The sequence below is a fragment of the Primulina tabacum genome, chromosome 10 (assembly GCF_025594145.1).
Source record: "Primulina tabacum isolate GXHZ01 chromosome 10, ASM2559414v2, whole genome shotgun sequence".
Taxonomy (NCBI): Eukaryota; Viridiplantae; Streptophyta; class Magnoliopsida; order Lamiales; family Gesneriaceae; genus Primulina; species Primulina tabacum.
The window spans coordinates 7,589,631-7,604,318 of NC_134559.1; the positions used below are offsets into that span (position 1 = coordinate 7,589,631).

The following is a 14,688-nucleotide window of genomic DNA, read 5'->3' on the forward strand; positions in this document are numbered from 1 at the left end:
TGATCATATTTCCTATTAACTCGACAATTTGTGCAATATTACAAAATTGATGGATAAACTGTAAACATCTTTTCCAGAACCCTCAACAACGTTAAGAATGCCACGGTTGCGTTCCACAAATCAAAATGACACAAAAACAAATGGGTCCAATCTTTTTGGGCTACCGTTTGAGTTTAAAGTTCTGTTTTGCCGGACTTCGAATTCTTCTTCCAATTTGTTTTCGTGCCTTTCCACCACTGTCTTATTCTATTTGAAACTCTGTTAGCATGACCTTTTAATTTCTGGCTTACATCCATGGCTCCTTTCGTAATATGTTCTTTCCAATCATACTTTTTTGCGTCTTTATCTCTCAGGACTTTTCCCTGCGAGAAATTTAGCATTTGCTCAATAAATTGCTCATTTAGCAACTTCTAGATAAAAGAGAAAGTTGAATCTTGTTGCTAACCAATTTAGAGGGAAAGTCTGCCTCATCTTCGTCATCATCTTCTGCATCTTCATCGCCAAAGTTTTGGTTCATCAAATCTTCCCTCGAGTACATTTTCATGCCCGGTGCTCCTGGAATGCCCTATGATAAAGAATTTTAGTCAGACCTGGAATACAATTTGCTGGTCGGAAAGGCGTGCTGTTATAAAAAATTTTAAACACCGCATACCTCCATGGATTTCATTAGCCTCTCCATTTCGGCTTCTTTAGTGGACTTAGCTACAAAGGGCTCTCCAGGAATCCTATCCTGAAGGGTAAACATTGAAGCATTTGTGGATTTACCTCAAGTTAAGACTGATTCGCCCAATCAAACACATGCATAATCTTTTAATATGGACGAAATACAGTCATATGAAAGATTTTGTTTGTCCTTGTACTAGTTCAATAATCACTTACAGTTCAAGGCAAAAAAGTGTCCAGTATGGAAGATGACAAGCCAGCTAAACGACTGCTGGAAAAACCAGCTTGATTTTACCTTAGGAACTGGCGGTAGCTTAGAATGGCATGCCTTTGTGAGGTCTTTACAGATGTAATTAACCAAAGAGTCAAGCACAGGCTTGTTTTTATACAAATATTCTGCAACATCTGTATCCGAATAACCCAGAACCTGGAAAAACACATCCAAGCGTTTAATTGCAGAAGACAATTGATGGAGAAATGTGATTTGAGGTCTCAAATGCATAGAAAATACAACTAAAGAATTCAGTATTTTTCCCAATCAATCAAACAAGACAAACAAAAGCATTAATTTACCCGTATCAGGAGATCTTCCGAGCTACTTTATGAATTTTATCAAGGTTTAAGATAGTATAAAATAGCACATATACCTCTTATTGAACGCATTCTTGATAGTTCACAAGTGTAAGAATGACTGGAATAAAAAAAAACTAGGAAGGGGCCGAAGGGCGAATTCAGAAGTTGGGACAGGGGCAGAAGCATTGAGTGAGTGAAATTGGGTGACTGAATAGATTTTGTTTCGGGGTTGAACTTGCAGTCATAGAAAATCTCATAAAATTTCAAAATTGTTCATTTGAATAGGAATGATATCCCTCCTCCTCGCAGCCCCGCTGGATCCTCCTTTGAACACAAGGTTCCCCAATATCTTTGTTTGAGAATATGCAATTCTAAAGGAATCAATCACACCTTTGTCGCATTAGAATTTCCTTCAACTAAAACCAGATACATCAAGAAGTTAGAGCAACACTCAAGCAGGACAGTTTGGATTAGCAAAATCTCAGTCCACTCAGCAGTCAGGTGAGGTAAAAAAAAATTAAAATTTCCGACTTTTAAACATCTAGCGTGAGTAAAGGGATTAGAGAAGCCACTATCATTATAGACTCCATATCCTATCATGTGATAAATTCAAGCATCAATTACCACTTCCTCCAAACAAAGACGAACAATACAAACAAAAAGCTAAAAAATTCATCGGCGCAGAAGTTTACGTTCACAGGCAGATCAGTTTCATGCCTAGAACATCAGATTCCAATGTATAGAGTTCTTCTACTGTAGCCTGTAGCCACTAATTCGAAGAATGAAAGATGTGTAGCAATCTGACCTCTTGACAAGCTCTCTCTATTGTTTTGCATTCAGAGTTGCACTGTCCTTCAGAATCTTGTTCAACAAGCTGAGTGCAAGAATATGTAAGCAAGCATCCTCATACGATTTAATGCTCAATAACCATCACTATTGTACACTCATTTACCTCCAATTTATCTCCTTTCTCCACGATATCAATTTTGAGTATCCAGTCAGCTTCTTGCTTCTTCAAATTACAAACATTCTCCGCAATTTCGATAATCTGATACTCTGATATCTACTTCCAATACCATAAAACACTAAATGTCACAGACAAAACAAGAAAACAAAAACACACGCACACAAAGCAATAAAAAGCACAGGAACCACAACTCCATTGTATAAAGCATGCCATGATATGGATAATGATGCCAGACAATAGAAACAATAGAGAACCAAAACCCAGTAAAACCCAAAAAGAGAACTTGATCAAACAATAAAAAGGAAGATAAAGATACCAATCACACAAATTAACATAGTAACGAATTCTAAAAGAAACCCATACAACAAAATCACCTTTTTAGGAGAAATCTCAGCTTGTTTAGCTTGAACTTGGTGGTACAACTGCGATGCCAACATCTCACAAACTTGGCATTTTATGTATGGGATGTCCTCCTTTCTTGCTACCCCCACTGGTTTCTTGGCGCAGTGAGATACGGGAATCCATGAAAGTATTAGGAATGCTAGATAACACGAGGCAACTAGTAGTGCTTGATGGGATTTCGCCATAGTTACGCACAAAGCACATAAGATGTTTGGTTTAATGACACTACCGAAAGATCCGCCAATTTCATTTTAGGAACTTTGTTAAGGTTGTAGGTGTTTACGTGTTCACCTGTTTCTGATTGGTTATTGGAAGCCACGTGGGATACACTCCAAATCAACCAATATCCAGTTAGGTATACGGGTCGGTTTCGGATTGTGGTATAATGAATTGGATTAAAACATAATTGGAATGAATATATGCAAAATAACAAAAATTAAATAATATAATATTATACCATATTCAATCGGACCAAATTAAAATGATTTCGAATTCATTTTCATGTAACACAATCTGATTCAACATTGATGTTGAATGGCAAATGCCCGATGAGGTTCTTACTCTTTCCACGGGTGGTATTAGGAGGATATAGACATTATTTTATTTGAAATTGTTGTGCGTAAGATGAAAGGATCGAACGTAAAAAAAGAACTTTGGAAAGATAACAACATGTGAAAACTTGCTCTAAACCTCTTCTTGCTATCCTTGCTGCCTATGAAAGGAGTCTCTCTTTCATTCGCTAAAGAAGACGCATCTGATAGATGAATGAATATCCATTTGCTGGCCAGTTCTATGAATCAAAATCCCGAGTTGGAGGCATCGCTGGGAAAAAATTGATTTGGTTTTCTCGAAATCAACGAGTGGACTTGAAATCATAGATCCACAAATTCAATCCAGTCTAATTGAGATTAAATTGGACCGGATTCGGGCTAGTTTTATATTGATCGGATACGATAAACATTATTAAAAAATTCTCACTCTGGTTCTAAATAAAATGGGGAAAACAGAAAAAAACATACGCATAATATTTAAAATCTTATAAAAAAAATATTTAAAAGATCTCTCATGAAAAAGTTGACAAGTAATTTTTTTTGTTGTTGTAAGATCCCATTTTAGCATATTCATGACAAAAAAAATTAGAATTTGTTAGTAAATTAATTTTTAGATATAAAATATTAATTTTATTTTACATGATAATTATATTCATTCTTGGTATATAAATTGTATTCTATAATTGAAATAATTTTTTTTTATATAGATTAACAGTGTAGTCCGTATAACGATACTAGAGATGACCCCGAGGTGAGTCTGTATGAGTTCGGCCAAACTCGGGACCGTCTGGTTACCCGAAAGGGCCTTTGTTGTAAGATTATTGTTATTTTTTAAGCCCTTAAAGTGTGTGTGTATCTATCTATCTATATATATATATATATATATTGTGTGTGAATAATATGAAACTGTATGCCATAAAAGAAATCTGAAAATGTATTTTGTAAACAAAAATAAATTAAATAATCATAAAATTAAATAGTTTGATCGTGTACAACAGTAAATATAAGAGTAAAATTTTTAATATTTATTATATAAAATTCATAAAAAATGTATTATATGAAAGAACAATGAAAATCATAAAAAAAAATTGGAATTGATTTATATATAAGGGATTGAAAAATAATGCACGTGTTATGGTAATTCACATATAAAAATGTAATTTCCAACATTTTTTTTATATCAATCTGAGAATTATTAGTCTTCTAAAAAAAGATTATTATTATTATTATTTATTTATTTCAAAATTATATTGATGATAACTTTTGTCACATTTTACATCAAAATCTTAAGTTTAATAAAATGTCTCACAGTTGAAATTCAATTATAATAATCTCTTACACTATGGAAGTAAATCTCGTGTGAGATCACTCACAGATCTATATCCATGAGATGAGTCGTCCTGATATATTCATAGAGTAAAAAACAATATTTTTTGTATTAAAAACAATATTTTTTATGAATCAGGTCGGATTGGAAACTCGTATCATAAAATTGAATTTTGTGTGCGGTTGTGTATTAGTGTTCTGATTTTAGCATTTTGCCCTTGATTTTTGAGTTTATTTATTTTATTTTTTTAGTTTTGGACTTTTGGTAATTCGCAAACAAAGAAAACTTTTCTCTGGTAGAAGGATTTGCCGTATCAGTTTACACCCAATGACATGCCCCAACCCTAATTCCGTTGTGCCAAATCGACATTAGGGTTTGAGCATTCACCTCACCTTCGGAGTTCAGTAATGGCGTCAACCATAGCTGCCCCCACATCCCAAATTCCTCCACACTTGATCGGCAAAAATTACGAAGTATTTCTCAATAACTCGATTCAAGCACTCTTAGCCTCCCTTCAGCTCCCTAATCCCCCAAATTCGTCAGGTTTCATATCCAATTTTCAAGAATTATTGCAATCTAAAGTTGACCCTCCACTAGAAGCCATCTGGGTTCTTACAGCATTGAGCTTTAATGACAACGTTACGCCAAAAAATGATTCTTTGAATCGAATTTTAGCCATAAAGGATTTGTTTCAGCTTATAGTTTCTTACTCTGCTTCTTGCAACCTAGTAACGAGTATAGTTTCGGTTGCACCTGTTCTATGCAAGTTGCATTATTGTATACTCGATGTGAAGGACAGACGTTTGGGTTCCAAGAAAGCGAGAAAAGCTGATAGAGAGATCAAAAGTCTGGTGGATTCAATCCTTGCATACCTAAATGTTTGCAGTGAAGGGTTGGATGACAAATTTGATGATTTGGAAAGTTTGATTTACCCACTAGAAGATTTAGTTAATTTATGGATTTCAGACAGTGGGGTGCAGAACCAAAATGTTGATTCTTTGAGAGCAATTTTTCCACTCCTGAGCCCTGACATTGTTAAAAGAGCTAGAGTTGAAGGGTGCGGCGTGATGGACCTTGCAGGGTTCGTAGTTGCTGAGGCTATTTTGTTAAAGTTGTGCTTGAAAATACGAGAGGAGGGTTTTGAAGAGAAGATGCAGAATGAGCTCAAATATTGGCTCGTTGGTTCAATAACTGGATTTCAAAGCTCACACGTATATGGTTTGTACAAAAGAATACTACTTTCTAATGAAATTTGAGTAGTGACACCCCTAAACTGGTTTACTCTTACATGCTCGTGTGCAGTGCCTTGAATCTGTGGTTTGCCCGGTTTGTAAATGTATTAGGTTGCCAATCCATAACCACTGCAGCTAATATTTATGGGTTTCTTGTAGCATTTTTTTGGGTCTCTTATCAATTTATTGAATCGAGTTCTTGAATTTTTGCCACATTTGTGTAGAGTTATCTGTGCAGTTTTGGCCCAGCCCCAGGCTGAGCCATCTATAATTCCGATTAACCTGAAAGCTTTGGTGCTTTAGCAGCTCCTCTGATTTTTGTGGTGTTATGTGTATTGATGTTTATTCAAAGAAAAGATATTGAAACTTGATGAAAGGTAAAATAATTATCAGAAGAAAGCAATAAAACAGTCATTTTTATTTATTATTCCTTTCGATGACGGATAGTTCATGTCGTCAAGCTTTTGTTAAAGGACATTAATTTTCAAAAAATTGTTGCTTGTTAGACTAACAGTGTTTTTGGGGATAGTTTTATTTTGTTAATCACGTCTGCATAAGGATAGTTGATTTTTTGGAAGGATAACATCAGTTTTTTATGCTTGTGGTTGTAGGAACCCTGATGAGCATGCTGCTGGAGCCAGTGTTGTCTATACCCTCAATTGTGGTTAGTTGGCTTGGCACACATCTGTCCTATAATCAGTTTTGTTAATATTTAAACAAGCAAACACTATTGTGTGAGTTTATTTGTTGAGTAAAAATTGCTTGTTGCATTTGATGACCTTTGCTCATGGTACTGGAATTGTTGTTTCCTTTTGGTCCAGTTCAACTTCTTATGTAGAATACTTTGGTCTTTGTGTTAACTTTCTCAGAACCCAGAATATGAAGATGGTCTGCGGAAAGTATTGTTTGGGTCTTTAATATTGGTTGAATATTCTTTCCTTAGTCCCGAAAGCTTGGGTCGATTACCAGCCAAGCATGAAAAACGTATCGCCTTCACAAAATTGATGGTCACTCATGAAGCCATTGAGTTTTTTGGGTAAGGGACGAATGAAAAATCATTTTGTTACTGCACAATTGTCATCAAGATGTAAACTTTAAGATGCTGGTTATTTCCACTTTTTCTGCAGGGCAAGAGACCAGACCAAAGCTATTCCATACTTGAATGCGTTTGCTATTTCTAGTTTGTCTTCGCAAATAATTAAATGGGTAGGGAGAGAGATAGGGAATGAATCCAGCGCCAGTGGACCTAGTGGATCATCACCAAGATCGTTTCTAAGTAAGTAGTTTTAAATCCAATCAATCCGTGTTAGAACTCACTGTTGCACTTTCAGGGGTGCTCACTGGGGGGTCGGGGGTGAGGGCTGACGGGCTGCCATCCCTCAAACAGAAAACAATAAATATCCATGATTTTTTTTTCAATTGAAACTTCCACCCTATAGCCGCCCCTCCCTGATCCCTGTGTCACCCCCTCCCCGAAATTTATGGGTAAGTTACTGTGTACTTGGATATTTCTTCAACGGCTGTTTACAACTATTCAGGATGGATGCTAAACATAGAGAATAGAGGAATTAAGATCTTTGACGATGAATATTTAAAATCCCGTGGAAAGTTAATATTGGAAAGTTCGGAAGAAGAGTATAAGCAACCTGCAAGATGGGAAGATGGGGCCAGGCAAGATTCTGATACCCTCTTTTACATTGATAACAAGGGTGAGGAAGAACGTGGAAAAGAAGATGGAAAAATTAGTGAAAGCATGAATAGTGCATTTATGGCTGCTGCCCGCTCAATTCAATCGTCAGAACAAGGAAGAAGAAAGCGAAAAACAAAAAATGATGAAAGGAGAAAGTCGGTTAAGTTTTCCAGGTTTAACCGTTTAGACAATTCGGCTTCTCTATCTGGTAAAAGGTCCAATGTTCCAAGAAATGAAGATTCAAACAGTGGCAGCGAAATAGAGGATCCTTATTCAGATGAGGATATGGAAGGAAAAGATTGAAGAACTAATTACAAATATAGAAATGGCATCTTTTATTGTTGTCGGTCGCTGCAGAAAAAGAACCGCTGCTGTTCAAATCTCACTGTTTATGTCATGATTTCACATCAGCTTCTGGTTCCTCATTCGGCTAAAGTAGTAATTTCAATCCAGATTTTATTGCTGTAACCATGAGTTCCTCTAGTCTGGCGGAGGAAATGTTTTTAGACTATACATCAGAAAGGATAAGAATTAAGTTGGTTGTCTGTATACTTACGGATATTTTATGATTTCAGCATCTTTTCTTTTACATGGCGTTATCAGGTGAATGCTAATGTTTATAAAAACATTTTTTCAGCTGACTTAGTTTTTTGGCACCTTGATTTCAGCTGCCAAAATCCTCATCCTTGATTACATAACTTTTCGTTTAGGGGAGAGGTGTTAGGTTCTAATCTCCATCCCTCGTATATAAAATGGAAATAAGAATCAGGATGAACATATTTTCTGCAGCTGATCTGATCAATGAGAACCGAAAAACAAAACGGTGTTTTAAAAAAGTCGAGATTATTTTGCAATATTAATACGACATAATTTGTGAACTAAAATCAACTTTTTTTCCTTAACCAACGCAATCCAACGCCATCAATGTTTCGGTTGATTTCTTTTGGGTCTCCTCTTAGACTTGGACTGACGTGATAGATGCACTCGACTCATATCATGTTCGAGTCTGGTTTTAATCAACTCTGATGAAATGGTCCCTTCCCCGACAGTTACAATTCTGGATTGACAATGAAACATCCCAAGACTATGAAACGTTTGTCGGAAGTTAGAAAATATAAGAGTCGCTTAAACGCTTGACCCACTTGCCAAGACTTATCTTGTCCTCAATGGAACTGAGTCCTCGTCCACGGTCGTGACAATGATAATTGCAATTATCTTCACATTCATTTTTTTAAAAAAAGTTTACCGGTAGTGGTAAACTCCTTATATGAGTCAAAACCTCTTGACTCGGATGAGAAGATAGATCGAAAAATGTGTATGAGTAGACATGGATCCGAGGGAGAAGACATCAAATACTGACCCAGAGCATATCTCCGCAATATTCGAGAGAGAATATGTTCCATACGAGAATTGATCCTGCGACACCGAGGAATATCAACTCACGTCACATCAAACCTTACCAACTCGTATATGTCTTGGAGCCTATTATCTTTACATTCATGCTTTTGTGTAAGTTGTATTTATGTTCATGTACACTGAATTTTTTAGGTTATTTTTATATGTAAAAAATTAAAAATGAGTTTTTAAAAAATTTGTCCATTTTCTGATATTTATATATTCCCTGGTTATTTGTAAATATTTGGTAAATAAAATATATCATGGTAATTGTTTCTGTAAAATGGGGGAGCATGATACTTATTTCTTGAAGTAACATGTAATTATTTTTCAATACCAAGACATACCATGACCCCAAAATTGTCGATCTTATGTGCTCGGTCTTAATAGAGTATGGAGCTTTTAACATTTATTCCATGAATAGATCTGAAACAAACTAGGAAGGCTCGTGATTTATCATACGTATCTCGTTATTTTGTATAGCCATAAAAAATATGATATCAACTCAAAATCTTTTCTTATTGCTAATGAATTCGGTATTGACATAATTTTGTCAAATACAAAAAAAGAGGAAATTGTCGGAACATTTTAACCCTTGGTGATTTAACAAGGCTAGTGATCCGACGGATATATAAAGAACCCAACCTAACTGAATTCAAGAAGGAAAACTGAATATTCATAAGAAGAAGTTTTCCAAGGAGTCTAACTAATTATAGAGCAAGAATGATAAAGCATAAGAATGATACTGATAGTCAAACCGATTCAAGGATACTGATAAAGTCCAACCGACAGTCTATCTAAGTCGATCGGTCAATCCAAATCCAAACATTCCTCAAAGAATCAGTATAATCAATGATAAATGATCAAAGCCTAGCTGAAATAACGGATAAAGTTTTCTGTACCAATAATCACTGAATCTTAACAGAATGTTAAGTTACTACGCACTATCAGTACATGTCAGAAAGGACGATGACATCACAACAACGATATCTATATTTGGTAAAGGAAATAATATTTGAAAATATTATCGTTGCAACTAAAATATAAATAGATCAATTGAACAAGCTCTGAAGATTACACAGTTATATAATCGATCTCAGAACTTTTGAAAGCTAACTGGTCTTATTTGAAAATGCTTTCTATGAGTCAAACTGAAAAACTAGCACATGTTGATAAGTTATGATCTGATCATTATGATGATCAAATTTGTGCTTAGAATTTTCTTGTGAAATCTGTGTAATTGAAATTAAGAAGTATTATTGCTCAAATAATTTTAGATTGTATTTTACTAAGAGTTTCAGTTAGGCAGTGTCAAGTTCTACTGAAATGGGTGATTTCAAATGACCTGTAATCACAAAAATCTTTTAGTGCAATCCTTTCGTGAGGAATAAGAAGTGATGTAAGAGTATTGAAGTCTTCGAACATTAAGAAACAACTTTGTGCCTATTTACTTCTTAGTTTACCTACCTTACATATTATACAGTATAACCCAAGTGATTTTCTTAATAAGTCATTTGTTCGAACAGTCTCAATCAGTCTACTTTCGCACATTTCATACAAATTAACTTACTAAGAACCCAACTGACAAGAATATAATTTCAGCATTGCTAACTCGGACGAAATAATTTGTTGAGATAAATTTATTTATCCGCTCTAAATTTATTTCCGATCTTAACATTATACTAAAATTTTAAAATTTTAAAAGGTCTGTACTAAACTGTTGTCAAAAAAGATCACAGACGTTGGTTGTCTCACTGATGAGTGATGAGATTAAATAAAACTGCTTTTTAATTATCCAAATAAAACTTACAGTTTATATTTAATTATTATTCTGTTGTAAGATTATCTATTTTTATAAAATAATTCTGATTCTTATTAACATGTTTTTTAATTGATAATCTTTATTATAAAATTGTTGATATAACCAGCAATAATATGGTCTAGGGGTATTTGAAAACCGAGTCAAACTAATCCGAACCATAAAAATTGAATCAAATCGTAATTGTTTGTGTTGGTTTTTAATCAGTCGCGATATTTATCTTGTGAGGCCCGGGGCCGAAGAGGGCGGGGGGTGATCGCCGGTGCCATCAGTTGCACGGACAATGAGCGGCTCCTGGCAGGCTTCTAGGTGGAGGGAACATGAATGAACCGACCCACACGGGAATGAGAGGGATTCCGAGACTGTTCAATGTAATAGACTGTACAGTTGAAGAGGGCTTAAAAGATTTGATTTGTACTACTCATATCACAAAGGTGCATCTTTTTTTCGGTAGCTCATCACATAAGAACTCCAAAGTTAAGCGTGCTTGACTTGGGGAAATTTTGGGATGGGTGACCTCCTAGGAAGTTTCCCAGGGTGCGTGTGAGTGAGGACCATAAGCACGCTGGAAAGACTCGTCTTGATACAGTGAGGACAGTCGTCGAATCTGGGATGTTACACATATAGACTATATTCTTGTCATGTAAGTAATTTAGGATAGCGTCAGTGTCAAATAGTCATTATTCGATGTGTTTAGTGATTTCGGGCAAATAAAGATCGAACCAAAAAAATCTAAGTTAGTGGATGAAAATCATATTTAGACAAGTTACATGACTAAAATGTAAAGTATACACACTTACATGCTTAAAATCACAATTTTTCCTAAATGTTACAACATTTGTTAAATTAAATTCTAATTCAATTTTTTTATAAATAATTATATATTATAGTCATATTAATAATCGGTATGTTAAGATTTTTAAATAAACCCTTAATTGAATCAAACCAATTTTTCGTTTTGAGTGACCAATTTTAATAAAAGATATGAAACATCTACTCGTTTTAAAAGTGCGGAAATATTTTTTTTGCTTGCAATTATAAAATTGCATTTAAAATAATCGTATTTATTTACCAACAAGAATGACGCAGTTTAAAAAAAATACTAACGTCATCCAAAATCAACATAAACGTAAACGTATAAAAATTTTTAAAATCATCAACGTATAAAAATGTTCATATCATCTCATATCTCATAAATCATAAAGCGGAAAACATGTGGTCCTCGGGTCGTGTCACTGCACGAGGTTTGCCTACTCAGAGTTCAGCACCTCCTGTCTCCTACCCAAAATGCTCACCTGCATCACACACGCCTAGTGAATCTAATGACTCAACACACCTGTACCAGTAATAACAAGTACATATATGTAGCACACAGCAGTGAAAAATAGCATAATCAAAATACGTTTCATGAGCTTAAAAACATGACCATAAGCGTGTCGTGTAAAATCGTAACGTGTCAAAACATGTCTCATCATGTTATCATATCATATGCGTAACTGTGACCTGTCAAAACATGGTAATAGCATGTATCATCGTATCAGCATATACGTGTTAAAATCTTAATTTGAATTCCGTTCATTAGCTGTGACTTTCGTATCATCATGTCATCATGTCAGTCGATGGATCCATCTACGTGTAACCGTGGTACCCGGCGGCGGGGGACATCAGCGACACTCTCACCCGTCAACTGAGCCCGAGCCTATCATGTCATCATATCATGTCAATGGAAATACGATCGTCGGGCTCCCTCTGGGGCTTTCTCCCGTAAACGGGCTCCCTCTGGGGCCTTTTCCCTCACGATATCTCCAATCATATCATCGTGTCATCGTGTTAGTCACAACTAAATCACTTCCTTCAAAACGTGTCATCATATTCATCACTTAATAAAAGTATGCATATACATAATTTTTCTTTTAAACCAAGCATGCACCGTATTTATCATGATTTCATAAAAATCATAAACGTGATGCATGAACATTTAAAAATATCATAATTTGTGCTCATGGCGCTGCCAGGACCAAAACCTCACCCCGGATGCAAAATGACCATTTTGCCCCTGAAACCCGAAAATTATCGTTTCACCCCTGGACCTCTAAAATTGACCCGAAACTTACCAAAATCCTTAAAACATCCCAAAACATAATTACATAAATTTCTTAGGCGTAAACTCGAGCCAAAAACCAAACTTAACCGATTCGTTTTAAAACTTGGACCGGGGTCCAGGTTTTAACCCGAATCGACTCGAAACTTAACCGAATTTCTCCCAACTTTTTACCATATCTTAAAAACACTATAATGCTCCTAAACATATTCACCAGACCCAAAATCTCACGTATGATAATTCCAGAAACTTATCAAATTCTCGGCCTTCCCTTGTTTGGCACCCTCGTGCACTCCCTTTCCCAAAAGCTCACGCCACTAGCCTTACCCGACGCACCAGCCATATACCAGCCTACCATGGACCTTGACCAGACCCTAAGGAGCCTACTGAACCATCGCAACCAGCCCCATGCACGCTCATAACAGCTAGGAGCCGAGACTCATCAACACCTCCTACCGCGGCTCACCCCTCTTCACTTGACTCAAGCGATCTTTCCGTCAACTCCGACACGGTTCGAGCCATTCCAGACCCTGACTCAGACCCACCAGGGTCTGGTCCAGGGCTGGAGGAGGCCTTCGCGTGGCCAGAATCGCGGAAGGCACTATCGAACACTCCATCTCGCACAACCACCAAAAATTCGATCGGCCCTCACAAACCCACCGATCTCGACCAAGCTTCCAACTCCAGCACCTAAACTCCATTGATTACAACCTGTACAACCCCCTTACATCACGATACAGCAGCCCCTTGCACAAACGCATAAAAACCGTGAGCAACACAATACATGATGCGATAAAATGGTGCAAACCCGAAAGATTAATCGTGCTCTTGAAAAGATCGAAAGATTTCATGAAGAAATGCACACACAACATTAATATGACGTGCATGATGCAAAGAAAGAAGTAACAAGCGTGCCTTGGTGGGAAAATCTTGGACAAATGATCGCGTGACACGGCCGAAGGGAGGCGTTCTTTGTTTGAGGGAGAAACGGTGACACCGAAGACTTAGTTGCAGCAATTCACGAGGAGGTTTCTGGTTGGAGGGGGGTGTCGGCTGTGGAATTGGTCTAGGTTTAGGTTAAGATGATAATTAGCCAATATATAAATAGCTAACAATCCACTAATGGGCCTAATTTTGATAATTAAAAGTTAAAAAGGATTTTAAGCCCAACGAGCTTAGAAGTAGGCCCATTACGTCCAAACGCACTCCCGAAAAATATTTCATGTTGAAAAGGTTTTGAAAATATTAGCCGAACCATTAAAAAGTTCTCCGATTCGCTAAAATTGGCGTACCGTTAAAAATAAAGTCTTGTGGGTAAAAATACCCAGTAAAATCCCATTATTTGAAAAATCCACTTAAAACATCATATATTAATTTATAAAAAATTAATCATGTATTAAAATAATTTTCCTGAAAATTCTCGGGCCTCCGGTCCTCGTTCGAACGTGAAATGCACCTAGAAACCCTAATGCGTGAACTTTAAAAATTTCATGAATTAAATCCTATCATGCATGAATTATGCAATAAAATGCATAAAAATAATTAAACACAAATTAATAAAATAAGCATGTATTTTATGCTTTAAAATAATTTAATAAAATACCAATGAGATTTAATAATTTGCATACACGTGGTTCACGTGGACCTTCAGATTTTTTGGGATGTTACAATATGATATACCTTAAAATCTATTTAAGGTAAAATAAAAGAAAACAACAAACTTTAATTACAATTTTATCAAATATATCTTTATACCAAAATTTTTTATGGAATTAATCCGTTTGATTGGTTATAGAAAGTTCAGAAATATACTTTTAAAATTGTAAAACCATAAATCAATTAGGATTATTAATTAAATTAGCAGTTTCATCAGTTTGATGTTTTGCTTAAATAATTATCTAATACACATTAATTAATATAAGATGAAAATCAAATGAATATATATATATATATATATATATTATATAT

The 14,688-nt window shown here is 35.6% G+C and overlaps 2 protein-coding genes across 2 annotated transcripts; one reads left to right on the forward strand and one right to left on the reverse strand.

The window, feature by feature from the left end:
- LOC142504845 (uncharacterized) lies at positions 1-2,887 on the reverse strand. The gene is made up of 7 exons (XM_075617691.1): positions 2,578-2,887; positions 2,189-2,299; positions 2,042-2,110; positions 959-1,090; positions 653-730; positions 446-565; positions 1-362 (listed from the first exon to the last, which is right to left on the reverse strand). Exons 1-7 carry the CDS (start codon positions 2,788-2,790, stop codon positions 174-176), a joined length of 912 nt encoding a protein of 303 aa, XP_075473806.1. The 5' UTR covers positions 2,791-2,887; the 3' UTR covers positions 1-173.
- A 1,878-nt stretch (positions 2,888-4,765) lies between these two features.
- Positions 4,766-7,994, forward strand: LOC142505271 (uncharacterized). The gene is made up of 5 exons (XM_075618184.1): positions 4,766-5,701; positions 6,327-6,379; positions 6,585-6,751; positions 6,843-6,991; positions 7,254-7,994. The coding sequence occupies exons 1-5, from the start codon at positions 4,891-4,893 to the stop codon at positions 7,706-7,708; spliced, it is 1,635 nt and encodes a 544-aa protein (XP_075474299.1). The 5' UTR covers positions 4,766-4,890; the 3' UTR covers positions 7,709-7,994.
- The last annotated feature ends 6,694 nt before the right edge of the window (positions 7,995-14,688 follow it).

Excerpts from the sequence above, each read along its gene's own strand:
- LOC142505271 (XM_075618184.1), top strand. The coding sequence starts at position 4,891 with ATGGCGTCAACCATAGCTGCCCCCACATCCCAAATTCCTCCACACTTG. Across the intron at positions 6,380-6,584 it reads TGTCTATACCCTCAATTGTG|AACCCAGAATATGAAGATGG; the intron begins GTTAGTTGGCTT and ends TAACTTTCTCAG. Across the intron at positions 6,992-7,253 it reads ATCACCAAGATCGTTTCTAA|GATGGATGCTAAACATAGAG; the intron begins GTAAGTAGTTTT and ends ACAACTATTCAG.
- LOC142504845 (XM_075617691.1), bottom strand. The coding sequence starts at position 2,790 with ATGGCGAAATCCCATCAAGCACTACTAGTTGCCTCGTGTTATCTAGCA. Across the intron at positions 2,111-2,188 it reads AGAAAGGAGATAAATTGGAG|CTTGTTGAACAAGATTCTGA; the intron begins GTAAATGAGTGT and ends TCTTGCACTCAG. Across the intron at positions 731-958 it reads AGCTACCGCCAGTTCCTAAG|GATAGGATTCCTGGAGAGCC; the intron begins GTAAAATCAAGC and ends TTTACCCTTCAG.